The following is a 15,000-nucleotide window of genomic DNA, read 5'->3' on the forward strand; positions in this document are numbered from 1 at the left end:
CATTTCAATTGTGTACCTACAGTATTTGTGCTCTTCGGTTCCTAAGATAGATGTACACCTTCCGGCTGTTTGCTTTCAGAGATGCCCACAGATTTTCATGTGAGCAGGCACATGTTTGGCCAAAATTTCAATAGTTACCTTTTCTACCTTTTCTCTGTCACATTTAACGATTTTCATTCCAGAGAAATGAACTCCGTAGGGGCGGTTTGTTTATCGTCCCGATGGTCTGCGTGTATAAAAAAGAAAAACCTTGGAGTGCTTCGAACGCTCAAACAAGGTTTTTGTGTTTGGCGTTAGTAGTTGAAACGGTGATTCAAATAAATAATCTCTGTTTTGTAAATAGCATTTTGTGTATAGTTATTTCATCCCTTTTATTGTATTATATACCTATCAAAATGTAGCATATATATATATATATATATATATATATATATATATATATATATATATATATATATATGTAATGCAGCATATATATAATATATTTCTGACTCACCACGGAACCGAACCCCGGTCTTTCGAGCGAGAGTATTCATTTCCATCATATCTCACAGTGAAAGGGTAAGTCGAATGAAATGTTAGCAATTCGAGCGCTATGGGTCGAGGAGTTGGGTAAAATTCGCTGATATGTTGGGCCCTAGTCGCCTGCCCGGGAAAAACCACAGGTGCGTAGTACTTAAGTTCCAACTCCTTTTATGACCTTTGCGTCCGAATTGCTAATGCCCTGGACTCTCACTCGAAAGATTGGGGTTCAGTCCCGTGGTGAGTCTGTATTATGTGCTTAGATATAGTTTATGTTTCAGTAAACATTTGATCTTCATTCTGTGAGTTCTTCCCTCAAAGCTGCTTGATCATCAAGTACAACGAACTGCTTAACAACAATTATTTCTTCATTTTTTTATTTTTAATTTGGAAACTTTGTCTCTGCCGCTGACTAAACAGTATTGTGGTTGATTGCAAAACAGATTTCAATACTATGTAGAATAATTTTGTATATATTATCTCTCACACTCCATTTTTATCGAATGGCTTCTAGGAGCTTTTTATTTTACGCACTTCTTGAACTTTTAATCTGAGAATGTAGGATTTATGCATACGCACAGCTTTTCGTGGATCATATATATATATATATATATATATATATATATATATATATATATATATATATATATATATATATATATATATATATATATATATATATATATATATATATATATATATATATATATATATATATATATATATATATATATATATATATATATATATATATATATATATATATATATATATATATATATATATATATATATATATGTATGTATGTGTGTGTGTGCATGTGTATGTATGTGTGTACCGAATACCTGTATGTATAACCATTAAACTGTACCAGGCTATCTAACGACATCGTCGACGGCTTCGCTTTTATGCAAATCAAATATTTCCTTTTTCGAAATGTATTACTTTTATTGTTGATAGTTCCACTTCAGATATTTTTTAAATGCATTATTTTTATCTATTCATTCAACTTCTCATATGTCCCTATCAGCACTGTTTGTCACCGTTGAAATAATCTTAATTTTTCGTTGGTTTTTTTTTTTCAGTGCACCTGTTAGCGCGGACGATCCAGGGCACAGCCAGCTCGGAAAATGGAAGCTTCGACTACGATCAGTCGTGGATTTGTGCCCTGTAAGTAGGAGGTCTGCTCTCGTTTGAAGTTGCCGTTCGCTTGAGCGAACGTGCGTTCCTGTACAAAGTCTTTTCAACTAGGTAGTTCCTTTGTGTCAGTGTGTCTTCTTGCACAGAGATGTAACAAAATGGCATGTTGTCTCATGCGTAAATTCATTATCGAATATTGAGGGGGGAATTTTTGTATGTGTTTTTGAAAAGTTATTATGACGTTATATTGTGCTGAGTGCTCCTTGCATTAGGTATATTCAACTGATATTTTTATGAAGAAAGTGAAAGCGGAAGTTTACCTGATTCAACAAAATTGGGCCAATTATTTTTTTAACTGAAGAGTATTTTTGAAGACGATGTAACTGTGCAATGTAATAAATCATCCTGTAAACCTTTTGAGACTTATTCCAGGATTTTCAATGCAATGCCGCTGTCAGTTATACCTTTCTGAATATACAAGTGCACTAATCACATATGTATTTGTCAATAATGAGTAATTAAGAAAGTCTGTTCAATGGTTGAAGACCTCAGCAAGAAGAGGGATTGACAAGTAATTAAAAGTAAATTAAAAGTATCGATTATGATTAACAGTTGTCAAAGCAGCGCTAGGATTTACTGGTCCAGGTGACGGTCATATCATAAACGAAGGAAGGACTAGAAAAGGACGGTGTAGGAAGGGTTGGAGATTTAGTAAAAGAAAGTATACACTGCCATAGGTGAACGGTAGGTTTTTTAAAGAAGACGGCAGTTGAAGATTTTTCAGGATAGCAGAGAATCACAGTGATTGGTCATTGGAGCTCAGTCAGACAAAAGAGAATGGAACTCGTGACTGAAGTTTGTCAAAGGAAAGCACCAACTGGAAAAAGAGAATGGCTGAAAGTCACTTGTGTTTGGAACGTGCACGAAGACCCTGATGGAAAAGAATACGATAGAAATAGAATATAATTCTGAGAACAGAATAGAAAAGTTTGGCTGTTATGGATCAAGGTGGGTCATCCCATTTTTCAATAATATATGCAAAAAGAGGAAAAAGAAAAGGTAGACTGGTAAAGTATGATGAAATTTATACTATTCATATTATGCGAAGACCAACGGTAGCCATCCTAATGCTTGCATTGACTTACGTTGTAAAGCCTGGACTGTTTGGCCACCTAAATAGTAACGGTATGTAGCTCCAGCCTCTGGCACCTGTAAAATGAACGAGTTTCTCTTGCTTTCGAGATTTTTTTTCTTATATAAATGGCGGTTTATAGAAACAAGAAAAGGCATATAACGTGCGACGTAACTTTTGGCAATCAGTCTTGACATATGTGTGTTGAGTAGATTGATTTTTGTGCATAAGTGCATCCTTTCATCCTTTCATTTGTTATGCTGTAAACAGCAGTTCAAGTTCTATGTATAGTTGTATACATACATACATACATACATACATACATACATACATACATACATACATATATATATATATATATATATATATATATATATATATATATATATATATATATATATATGAAATTTTTATCACACCGTGATTTATATTCATTCATGAAGCTACAAATGTCGCTTAATATCCAATTCACGCTACTTCGAGAGTATCCCCGTTGAAATTATCACCGAAGGGGAAATTTTAAAGTGATAAATAGATCGGAACCGCCGGGTCTCGATCCCTGGCGGTTCCGATCCATTTATCACTTTAAAAGTTCCCCTTCGGTGATAATTCCCATCGGGATATTCCTGAAGTAGCGTGAATTGATATTAAGACATTTGTAGCTTCATGTATGTATATATATACAGTGTATATGTATGTATATATATATATATATATATATATATATATATATATATATATATATATATATATATATATATATATATATAATGTTGATAGCCCTGGTACTGAAGGGCCATCTTTTATTGGTGTGTCTGTTTTAAGAACAGAATCAATCGTCTTACTTCTTTAAGATGTCTGTGGTACCCGTGGCTCTTCCTTGGGTCAGCAGATCTCTTCTCCTTTGTCAAACTTCTCTCACTAAACCTATCCTTGCAAAAAGGCCCACTGAAATGAGACACTGATATACAAAACTAGACTTTATTGACAGATTTAACGAAAGTGACAGCAAAAGCTACTGCCATGAAATGGAGTGATTCACATCCCCTATCAATGGAAAACATAACTAGAGGAAATACTGTTTCACAAACAAGCAAATCATTATTCTATGCCGAGCAATACTAGTGAATAACACCCTGGTCATCAAGCAAAGTAATAAGGTTGTAAAGACCACAATAAAAGTCATATCATATGTAAGAGTAAAAACACCACTTCCAAATATTCGTCCTCCCAGGACGATGTTCGATTCCTGTTGGAAGAAAAATATCATTATATTAAAACCTGAAATGAATGTACATACATACATGTTTCAACAGCAAAATGTCTAATGGAGCATAAAATGGGAAAATACATTATGTAGACATCGTTCAGTTTCACTGCTTCCCAACCGGGGGTTTTCCTTCTAAAGTCTGGAAAAGATATAAATGTCAATGTGCGATTTTACTTACTTTACTATGGCCGTAAATAATGTATCTTCATAGTGGCGATCTTATCACACTACCACTAACCAAATAGACCCAGATCTCTTACTGCAATTCACTTGCAAGCTTCTATCCCCCGGATAATATACCATGGGAGATCGGACACACACACACGCACATACCCCACTGGAACCTGGGCACTTCCGGCACATCGATTCAGTGTTCTATCATGCTGTTTTCATGTGCTCGGACCATCATCAAATAGTTCTCTGCATCCGACTGAGCAAATTCCAATGTCAGCACAAATGCACCTGCATCGAAACACCACTGACAGGTCATCACAGTTCTCACTGTTGTCCAAAGGCTTATTAGGAGTTTTGACCGCCTTATTAGGAGTTTTGACCGCCTACTTTCTGGACGTCCTCGCCCAGATACGATAACTGTCCAATCGAAAGTTCAGTAAGGGCCAACTCCAAAATCACAGCAAAACACAAGCACTAGATACGAAAATTATGTCTCGTAACACAGATATTATTCCAATAACAGTTCATTTATGGAATGCAACACTTGAAATCTTGCATTCTTGATGGACTAAATCTTTTGGACGGATTGCAATTGTACAAGTCCATGCTTCTCCTCACATCTTGAATTCCTGGTGATTCAACTATGCTGAATGGCTTGCAACTGAACAAGCCCATGTTGAATGCGGCATCCATGAATCCTTTGCGCCAAACAGATGTCTCCCAGCAATGACGGCAATTTGTAGACGTCCTGCCCGGCATCTCTCCAAAACCCTGGATCTTCTCATAAAACCGCAGGCATAAAAACCTTAAGGCATACCATAGACAGCCCCCATATCTAACTCGTATAAGTTGAGGCTCATAGAAGACATTCCGTACAGCTCTGCTGCGAGGAAGTGGTGTCTCATGTAAGGCAGTCATATCGCCAGTCAACTCAAAAAGGTAACTAGTCTGCTCACTGTGCCATATTATTACTGAGCTGTTAAAACTACTAGGGCAAAGGTCATATGATAAAAATGTGAAACAATTCCAAGTTGCTAACTGGAATTTCCACAATCAACCCACTATCAGGTACACTAACTCTAAGATATTATCCATATAAATTCTTCCCAGTAAAAATTACCTAAGAACCCTACCAATATACTGAATTCATTAAAGGCAATTCTAACCATCTGAGAGGTAAAATATTTCGTAAAGTCATCAAAATTTTACCCTGGTTAGCAAATATTGTCAAAACCTACTCAATTCTCAGTAAAATAGCAATTGACATACTGGTAATCGCTCCTATGGTCATAACAACTACAATTACCAATGGCATAGCCCTCTTAATTTTAAAAGAGAACTGAAAAATCCAAATACCCAAATTTGGAAGCCATATTAAAGTCTTCCTAATCCTATCCTAAACCCCACTGATTTACCCAAACCTGTAACAGATCAGACAAATTCCGTCCGATACACTAAGTACCCCCCCCCCCAACAAAAAATCCTAAGTAACAAAACTTTATTCTGTAACTCTGTATTCCAAGATACTGCGTCAGACGACTACTACACATCATAATATTCTTACATAAAAACACACGGGCCTAACTTCACTACGAAATTAGCCCGTGTCACGACTCACAAAGTCATGTGAATGCAAACAGTGAAGTCCCTAACCACAGATGCGATCCCCCAAAAAAAAAAAAAAAAAAAAAAAAGAAATTCATATATCTATGAAACTCTGCGATATTTTGCACATAACTTTAACTAAGTATTGCAACACATAAGAGTAAAAAACTGAACTCGAACAATTAAAGATTTATATAACTCTACGGACCAACGTCCTCCCCAGTTAAAAAACTGATCCCTAAAAACTTGCCTCCTAGCCTGTAAATCTGCTTCTGAAAACTACAAAAATCCCCGACAAAAGCCACTGAATTATCTTCATCGACCCATTCAATAAAGTCGATTGCATAAGTACCCTTCTGGTAATTGCGAACTGAATCATTGCAGTTTAGCAATTCCACCCAAGTGTCCCCTGAACTTGACACATTATTTATAGAACCCGTACACAATACCCCCTTCAGCTTCTCGCTACATTCATCCACACACATCTGTCCGGATTTATGCACTCCTTTCACTCGAACTTTCACCATAGCAACCATACCAGGACCAAGCACCACATCATCCGTCAAAACCCCCTTATAATAACACTTCTCATCCCCCAACACATGTTCATTATCCACCCGCAGATCCTTATGTACACCCGATCCATCATCATCCACCACACTCACATCTGTCCCCTCATACGGCACAAAAACCCCAGGCACTCCCATAGTCATACCACATACCCCTGTATGAACCGAGATCTTTCGTCTCCGACATGCTGGATGACCCAGTAACAACGTATTCCCCAAAGCACCCCTCCTTATAACCAAAAATGGTTCTGTCAAAGATCTACCCCCGAGAGATAAATCTACATTTACGTATCCCAAAATCTGTAACCTATTTACTTGAACATCGCATGCACTTTTCCTAGCTGGTCTCAAAGATCGATCGGGAAACATCGATCTGAACAACTCATAATTCATCAGATTAATAGAGGCGCCTGTGTCTATAAAAACTCTTACATTTATACCATGTACAGATCCAATAACGACTGGCTTCGACCCTGAGGGTTCCCTCAGAAATCCTATATCCCAAGAAACACCCATCCAGTCTTCCTTTACAACTGATCGGTCTTTAGACAATGTCTGCCGATCACAAGATCCTCTCAAAAAATTCGTGAGGAACTTCCTCATCTGAGCTACCAAAATTCTGAAATGCAGACCTACCATTATACTGTCTCCGAGACGGGCAAGACCGCCAAGGATGACCATAACTCTTATAACCGCCTTAATATTTAACACGGCAAAATCTCTTACTATGTCCCTGTATATTACAAGTAAAGCAACGAACCCGTGGGATCTGAGAACTCAAGCCAACCATTGACCTTTGGCTATTCCGAATTTCAACAAAATTCCTCAGACCGCGGACTGAATCTCCGCATCCTACACAATCATGTGCAGACCTAAGGAATCTCTGATCACTATTTCCTCTCCTCATTTTTGCAGATTTTTCTCCGTAAATAAATCCGTCAACTTATTCTTGGCTGATCACAAATGCAAAACATTCACAAGTCCTGCGAAAGGACACCCTTTACAGAAAAACACGAAAAATTTCCCCTGAAAGAATTCTCATACAACATGAAACCGAGAATGTTAATTCCCTTTACTCTTAACAATTAATTCCCAAAACTCAAAAGAAGGTACTAATCCAACCCACCATTAAATCCAAAGTTAATTAAACCCACCATTAAATCCAACATTAATTAAACCTGCAATCAAATTCACAATTAATTAAACCCAAAATTAAATTCAAAATTAACTAACCCCCGCAATTAAATCCAAAGTCTCATGTGAAAAAAAATGCTGGCTGAACGCACAGCTGATTGCTTAGTAGGTCAGAACCCACTTCGCATTTTCAAGGGCACACAACAAAAAAAAACCTCAGTCTCCCCCAAGTAAAGAGAATGGGAATCCACTCTCATGTATAGAAAATGAAACTCGAGCAGACGGACGCGAGAGAGAGAGAGAGAGAGAGAGGGAAGAATTCGTCCCTCACCCCCTCAGAGCAACACCTCACTCCCTCTATCACCCCATCCAAGGCCTGCTGAAGCCTACAGAAAAAATGCTTAGTGCGAACCCCAAGGAGGCAAGCTCGCCTCTCCTGTTGGCAAAGAACTAGATTGTTGAACAAGCTTATAGCAACAGCACCCACTTTACATACACGCACGTATGCACCCAAAATACCACACGTACGTGTGTAATTATAAAAATAAAAAAAGTAGTTTAAAAAACTAAGAAATGTATACACACTTGCATAAGAAATGTTTACACACAGTAATTTAACAAATGTCAAACAAATTCCTACCCAATTATCAAAGTCCCCAGAGATAATACAGTAATGAAATACTCCCTTTATTAAACCCTAAACGCCAATGCAAATTGCCGATTGCTATATATTTAAAAAAACAGAAGATATGACACACGACCACAGTGCAAGTGCGCTGCATAAAGGATGTGGCAGAGAAGGCAAGACGCTCCGCCCGAACTAATGACGTCACTGACATGTCACTTAGGCAATGCCATCACTACAGCCACCGCCCCAATATTAGTGTAATGAAAAGTCCACTTTGACATTGAAATAACAATAAAAAAAATTATAACACTTACTTACGCCTCTGCTTAACGCTGAATGAATTCTCTTACCAACGACAGAGGAAGAGAGAGACGGAGAAAAAGAACACACTCTCCTCGCATATCTTCGCCTGTTTTAAAACACACAAGCAGTCAAGATACCACAGTTACTCTACACTATATATCTTACATATGCCTAAACACTCCCCAACATGAATTAACGCCCATAAATCCCCATATTAACACCTTGCGCCCCGAGATGCCTTATTAAACACACAGAGACTTTGCACCTGAGAAAAAGACTGACCCAAGCATGCCTCACAATATCAGCTTCCTACGCTGAATCGCTGAACCCAACAAAATCCTATTCTGAGAGGCCAATGCTAGAATTACTAAAATATGTCTCTTTGGAAGCGTAACCCTAACTATCTATTTATCTATCTATGTCTAACACCGCTGCCACCACTGTTGATAGCACTGGGTTCTGAAGGGCCATCTTTTATTGGTGTGTCTGTTTTAAGAACAGAATCAATCATCTTTCTTCTTGAAGATATCTGTGGTAGCTGTGGCTCTTCCTTGGGTCAGCAGATCCCTTCTCCTTTGCCAAACTTCTCTCACTAAACCTATCCTTACACAAAGCCATACTGAAATGAGACACTGATATACAAAACTAGACTTTATTGACAGATTTAATGAAAGTGACTAAGCAAAAGCTACTGTCATGAAATGGAGTGATTCACACCCCCTATCAATGGAAGACATAACTAGAGGAAATACTGTTTCACAAACAAGCATAGTCATTATTCTATGCCAAGCAGTACTAGTGAATAACACCCTGGTCACCAAGCAAAGTAATAAGGTTGTAAAGACCACAATAAAAGTCATATCGTATGTAAGAGTAAAATCACCACTTCCAATATTCGTCCTCCCAGGACAATGTTCGATTCCTGTTGGAAGAATAATATCATTATATTAAAACCTGAAATTAATGTACATGCATACATGTTTAAACAGCAAAATGTCTAATGGAGCATAAAATGGGAAAATACATTATGTAGACATCGTTCAGTTACACTGCTTCCTAACTGGGGCTTTTCTTCTAAAGTCTGGAAAAGATATAAATATCACTGTGTGATTTTACTTACTGTACTATGGCTGTGAATAATGTATCTTCATAGTGGCGATCTTATCACACTACCACTAACCAAATAGACCCAAATCTCTTACTGCAATTCACTTGCAACCGTCTATCCCCCGGATAATATACCATGGGAGATCGCACACACACGCACATACCCCACTGGAACTTGGGCACTTCCGGCACATCGGTTCAATGTTCTATCATGCTGTTTTCTTGTGCTCGGACCATGATCAAATAGTTCTCTGATCCAACTGAGCAAATTCCAATGTCAGCACAAATGCACCTGCATCGAAACACCACTGACAGGTCATCACATAGTTCTCACTGTTGTCCAAAGACTTATATATATATATATATATATATATATATATATATATATATATATATGTGTGTGTGTGTGTGTGTGTGTGTGTGTGTGTGATATATATATATATATATATATATATATATATATATATATATATATATATATATATATATATATATATATAGGAGCCTAAATTTTATGAATCTTGTCTGATGCTGTTTATGGAATTTCACACTCTGTTTTCTTGGTCAGATAAAATATCCAGTATTTAGCGCCACTGACCCCTCTCACGATTGGTTTACTAAGGATTTGTTTGTGTGTGTGTGCTCTGAAAAATTGTCTGCTTACCCTTTGATTATTAACTCTGATTGCTTTTCCCTTTCATCTCATTTTCTATTTTTCATTTTGTTTCGGTATTAAGTTTTATTTGTTCCAAAAGATCATCTCGTGCGTAAGTTTTCTCAACAGATTTGTCCCATATGCCTCTGGATGACTTTTGGGGCGATATTTTGTCTTCGTTTCCCAACCGAATCGTTTCCCTCTGGTCGATTCTGTAGAATCCCTCATTACTCCAGTCTTCTACCCTTCATTGATCTCCTCTACCTCGTCTGCCCCATTCATCCTTTATGCGTCCACGTCCTCTGGCCCCTCCCATGCCTTTGTTCTCCTATCTCCCTTATGTCTTCCCCTCTGCCCTAACTACAGTCATTTCATCCTGACCTTACTCAATCCGTTGCCAGCCCTGTTGCTCTCCACCTACTTGCCATCTCCCTTCCCCACTCTCGTAGAAGAGTCACCTCCTCCTCCTCCTCCCCCTCCTCCTCCTTCTCCTCCTCCTCCTCACCCGCACCTGGACGGCCTATCCTGGCCTCACCACCCATCCTTTTGTCTATCCCAAATAGCGTCGTTCACTGGTCACTCTAAATAGCTTGGAAACAAACTTTTTCCCAGCCATAAAACTCGCCAAGTTTCCATCGAACTTCTTATTTTCTTTGGGATTTTCACCTCAGGAAGGGGTTTTAGGGGTATTCGGACGTTCTTGACCGCAGAAAGTCCGAGAACGACAGAAGAGACGAGGATGTAGCTTTTTTGTGGGAGGAAAGGGTGAATAAGGGACCCAGGAAAGGAAGAGAAGAAATAAGAGGAAATTGGATGATTGTGGGTATGGCATGAAGACCTTCGGGTGAAGAATGGTGGGAGTCCAACTCGTGGTCATTACTTTGATACTAGTTACTTGAGTCCAGAGTCAAAACTGGATGAGCAAACTCGGTTGTATTTGCGTCGTTTTTCGAAATATTCGGTAGTTACTAGAGAAAAGAGAATGGCATGAAGTAGATCAGTTTCAGCAGTTAATCTACAACCCAACTGTGTGTGTATATGTTTGTATTCACATTTGACATGTGAATGCAGCCTTTCTGTCGAATACGTCTCTCCATTATGGCTACTGACCGAAAAGCGCCTACGTCTTATTGTACCATAACCACAGTCTAGGAAACGTTATTGAACCGGAGAAATCTACGGTTTGATATTACCAGCCGCACCAGCAACACCACTTCATGACTCCAGCTGGACAACGCAGTTCTTGGACAGGGCGACAAGGCAACTTGAATCTCACACTCTAGACAAGCCGGATGTCGTTCAGAAAATTTTTGCATACCAGCCCCTGGTACAAACTGCACGTCCGTAAAAAGTATAAAGGGCTTGATAAAAAGGAATTTGCTTAGTCTGTGCATTTTTAAACGTTGTTTTCTTTGTAACAGTATAAAATGTGTATATCTTAACTTAGTTGAGAAACAATGAGACGTTCAGTTCGATCAGACGTAAGTTCTTAACGAAAAGAACAACAACAGATGCTGGAGAGAAACAAGTGCAGAATTCATACCAAAAGTGAACAGAGTGAATTAATTACCTCTGATATAGTGGAGTGGAGTTTTGGGTCGTTCGGTGGTCACAGTATTTGCCATTTTCTGAAAGTACAGCTAGGCATTTTTGCCTTCTTTGTGTAATCAAAGTAACTCTTGCTCTTTTAATCCCTTTACGATTGTATAAAAGGTATTTGTAGATTGTAACTGGTAATGTTCAATATGAAAAAGAAAAGCTTTTTAAATCTCATGAGTAAATGCTTGTAAAGACTAAGACTCATTGTGGAAGTATAGGGATGGGAAAGTTATACATAAGTAAGATGAGCGCCTTTAGTTTCGATATATATATATATATATATATATATATATATATATATATATATATATATATATATATATATATATATATATATATATATATATACATAAAATTTTATTTATTTTGTACCTTAGTTTTTGTATTTGCAAACTAACATGTAAGATTTTACTTAATTATAAACACAAATTTAAGGAAACACTAAGCACGTGGTATTGTTTGTTGAATATTCATTTAAACACATGTTTACAGTTTTACTTTTATTGTCATACATGCTCCTTGTACTCAAAATAACGCTCTTAACCAATCAGTACCCAGGCCTCAAGGTCATTTTCCCCACACGATGGTATAAATAGGTCGAAAGGCCAGATTAAAAGTTAGTAGTCATCGATAATGCCACAGTTTGGCGAAACGGCTGTCGCGGCATGAACCAGTAAATGGGGAAGGAAGTCTGAGTATTTTTCACGAGAAATTGACGCATGAGAATCTGAAAAAACTCCGACGGAATGAAGATTCCTGTAACAAACTTACTGATGCCACTAAAACAGTTGCTTTTAACGAAAATTTTATAAGAGAAAAAGCCCCTAAAATTATATATATATATATATATATATATATATATATATATATATATATATATATATATATATATATATATATATATATATATATATATATATATATATATATATATATATATATATATATATATATATATATATATATATATATATATATGTTTTCTCGTGTAGAGAGGTTCCAGGCGGAAGACTTTCATTCATCAGGCAAGGGTGTTGCGATTTTGGTGCCTGTGCGCCGACTGCGTCTGAATTTCCCTGCCAGTTACCTACCCATGATGCTCAGTTTCACCCATTTTGGCCTTCCGATCGGTCGATCGGAAGGCCAAAAACAAGGCCTAGAGAATACACCTGTTATATACTCATTTGCATACTTGTGTGCTGTTGCTTTGATACTGCCCCTTTTGCGTGATTCTTTTTCATGATTTTTTATGTAGATATGAATACAACAACAGGTACAACTTGAAACTGCCACATGGAAATAGTTATATAAAAACTACTTGCGTTCATAAATTGTTAATTCCAACCTACAGATGCTTGATCAGTGACATACCGAAGGACATATTTGCCTTTTTGAAAACTAGACATATACTCATTTCTAGGGCGGCTTATGGTTTCTGACGCCTGCCGTCTCTCCCGTGTTTTTTTCAGTTCTGAGTAAAAAAAAAAAGTCATGTTTATAGTATCTGTTAGTTTTGTGAAATCCCTTTGAAATAGTTAAATTACATTTATCCGACAATATCCTGGTAAGTTTATATTATTATTTCAATTAATCAAATTCAGAGTAAAGGCAGTTTTTATTTACAGTAGAAATGCAAGAGAAAAGTAAACGTAGCCATTGCATTACATAATTTGGCAGGAGATACTGACCTAACAATTGAATCACGTCGACCTTACCAAACCAAAGGTTCTAAGATCTTGACCAAACCAGGGCGCCTCCTCCCTCGCCCTGCACACACACAGCCGGCAGGTGTACCTCTGAGGTACATTGAACCCTCCCATTTGTGTGTCCACGATTTTCATGGTCGAATTTCTTTATCCAGAAGCGATTTTCGTGGCTGTCAGCTCGTTCAAAGTTGTTTTCACAGAAAACTCCTAGTAATACCCTGTCTGAATTTAAAAACGCCATGTACAGACGTTTTGACTAACTGAAATGCTTTCAAGGACATATAAAGCTTTCCAACTAATATCATTGCTTTGCAACAGAGTTTTGGGTTTTAGGTATCGAAGACCGAGTCCGCGATGGATGGTAGTTTGTAGGAGGATATGTCTTTGGACAACCTTCCTCGATTTCGTGACCATCTCATAAACTTACGGAAGTTCCTTTTCATTTAGCTTTCTATAAATCTAATCGGTCCAGTCATGCTGGATTCTCTTTTTATCACTTTCTGATGAAGTTTGTAAGTTACTGTGTCTTTGCGAAGTATTTAATTGACGTGATTTTACTTTTTCTCTTTGTTCGTAAAAATGGCTGTTACTCATGATGCATTAAAAGCAGATAATGACAAGACATAGAAAATATTAAAAATGTAAAGTGTGCATAAATACATGGTACTACGGAATTCATTTTTAACTCGAAAAGGCAAACTTTATTCCTAAAAATTCCTGGAAATTTTCAACGACGAAGTTAATGAAAATCGTCAACGCTGGAAGCGTTTGTCTTGCGAATTAAGTGTAGTTACGGTTTCAGTCCAACGAATAAATCCTTCCAGCCGTTTGCCCGTGCTGATTATAGAAAGGCTGAAAAAGCAGACATAAAGAGAGAGAGAGAGAGAGAGAGAGAGAGAGAGTTGGATTTAGCACTGTTGACGCTTTCGTAATCTGCTGTACCTACAGTTGAGGTGCTTACGTTTTCTTTCTTATATTTCTAAATAAATGATTCATTACTGCCCATTGATTCAATGATTCATTTGAAAAATTTCAGTTTTTGTCAAATACCGGTACAAAAGATCCACGGAATTTCATCAGTATGCCATGACATTTAAAGCCGTTTTTTAATGAGTTAAGTTCAGAAGTAAACTTCGCATGGATTTGGATATTTCTTCCTTACCAACGTCAGTGACAGAAAAAAAAGAATTTTAGTGAAACTGGTGTTTAACATATGCATCTGCATGCATGAGCTCACACAGAAAGGCACAAACGTGCAGGCTGATTATGACATACGAAACTCTTAACATTCCCTTTTTTAAACTCGAGCCGAGGGGAGGATGATTCTTTGTGTGTGTGCGTGAGTGGGCACGTGTAGTCTTGGATATTAACAAACTTTAGGAAATGGAGTTGTAGCTGTTGTTGGTAATTTTGTGGGTGAGAAAATGCGTTATATATATATATATATATATATATA

General features: G+C 37.4%; 1 protein-coding gene across 1 annotated transcript in view; it reads left to right on the top strand.

Moving 5' to 3' along the window:
* LOC136825012 (uncharacterized) overlaps positions 1–15,000 on the top strand; it is a 358,497-nt gene that overhangs the window by 241,609 nt on the left and 101,888 nt on the right. The window contains exon 3 of the mRNA XM_067081045.1: positions 1,608–1,692. Within this exon, the coding sequence (XP_066937146.1) occupies positions 1,608–1,692 (85 nt within the window). The remainder of the gene's footprint in view (positions 1–1,607; positions 1,693–15,000) is intronic.

Source organism: Macrobrachium rosenbergii, chromosome 36, assembly GCF_040412425.1.
Source record: "Macrobrachium rosenbergii isolate ZJJX-2024 chromosome 36, ASM4041242v1, whole genome shotgun sequence".
Classification (NCBI taxonomy): Eukaryota; Metazoa; Arthropoda; class Malacostraca; order Decapoda; family Palaemonidae; genus Macrobrachium; species Macrobrachium rosenbergii.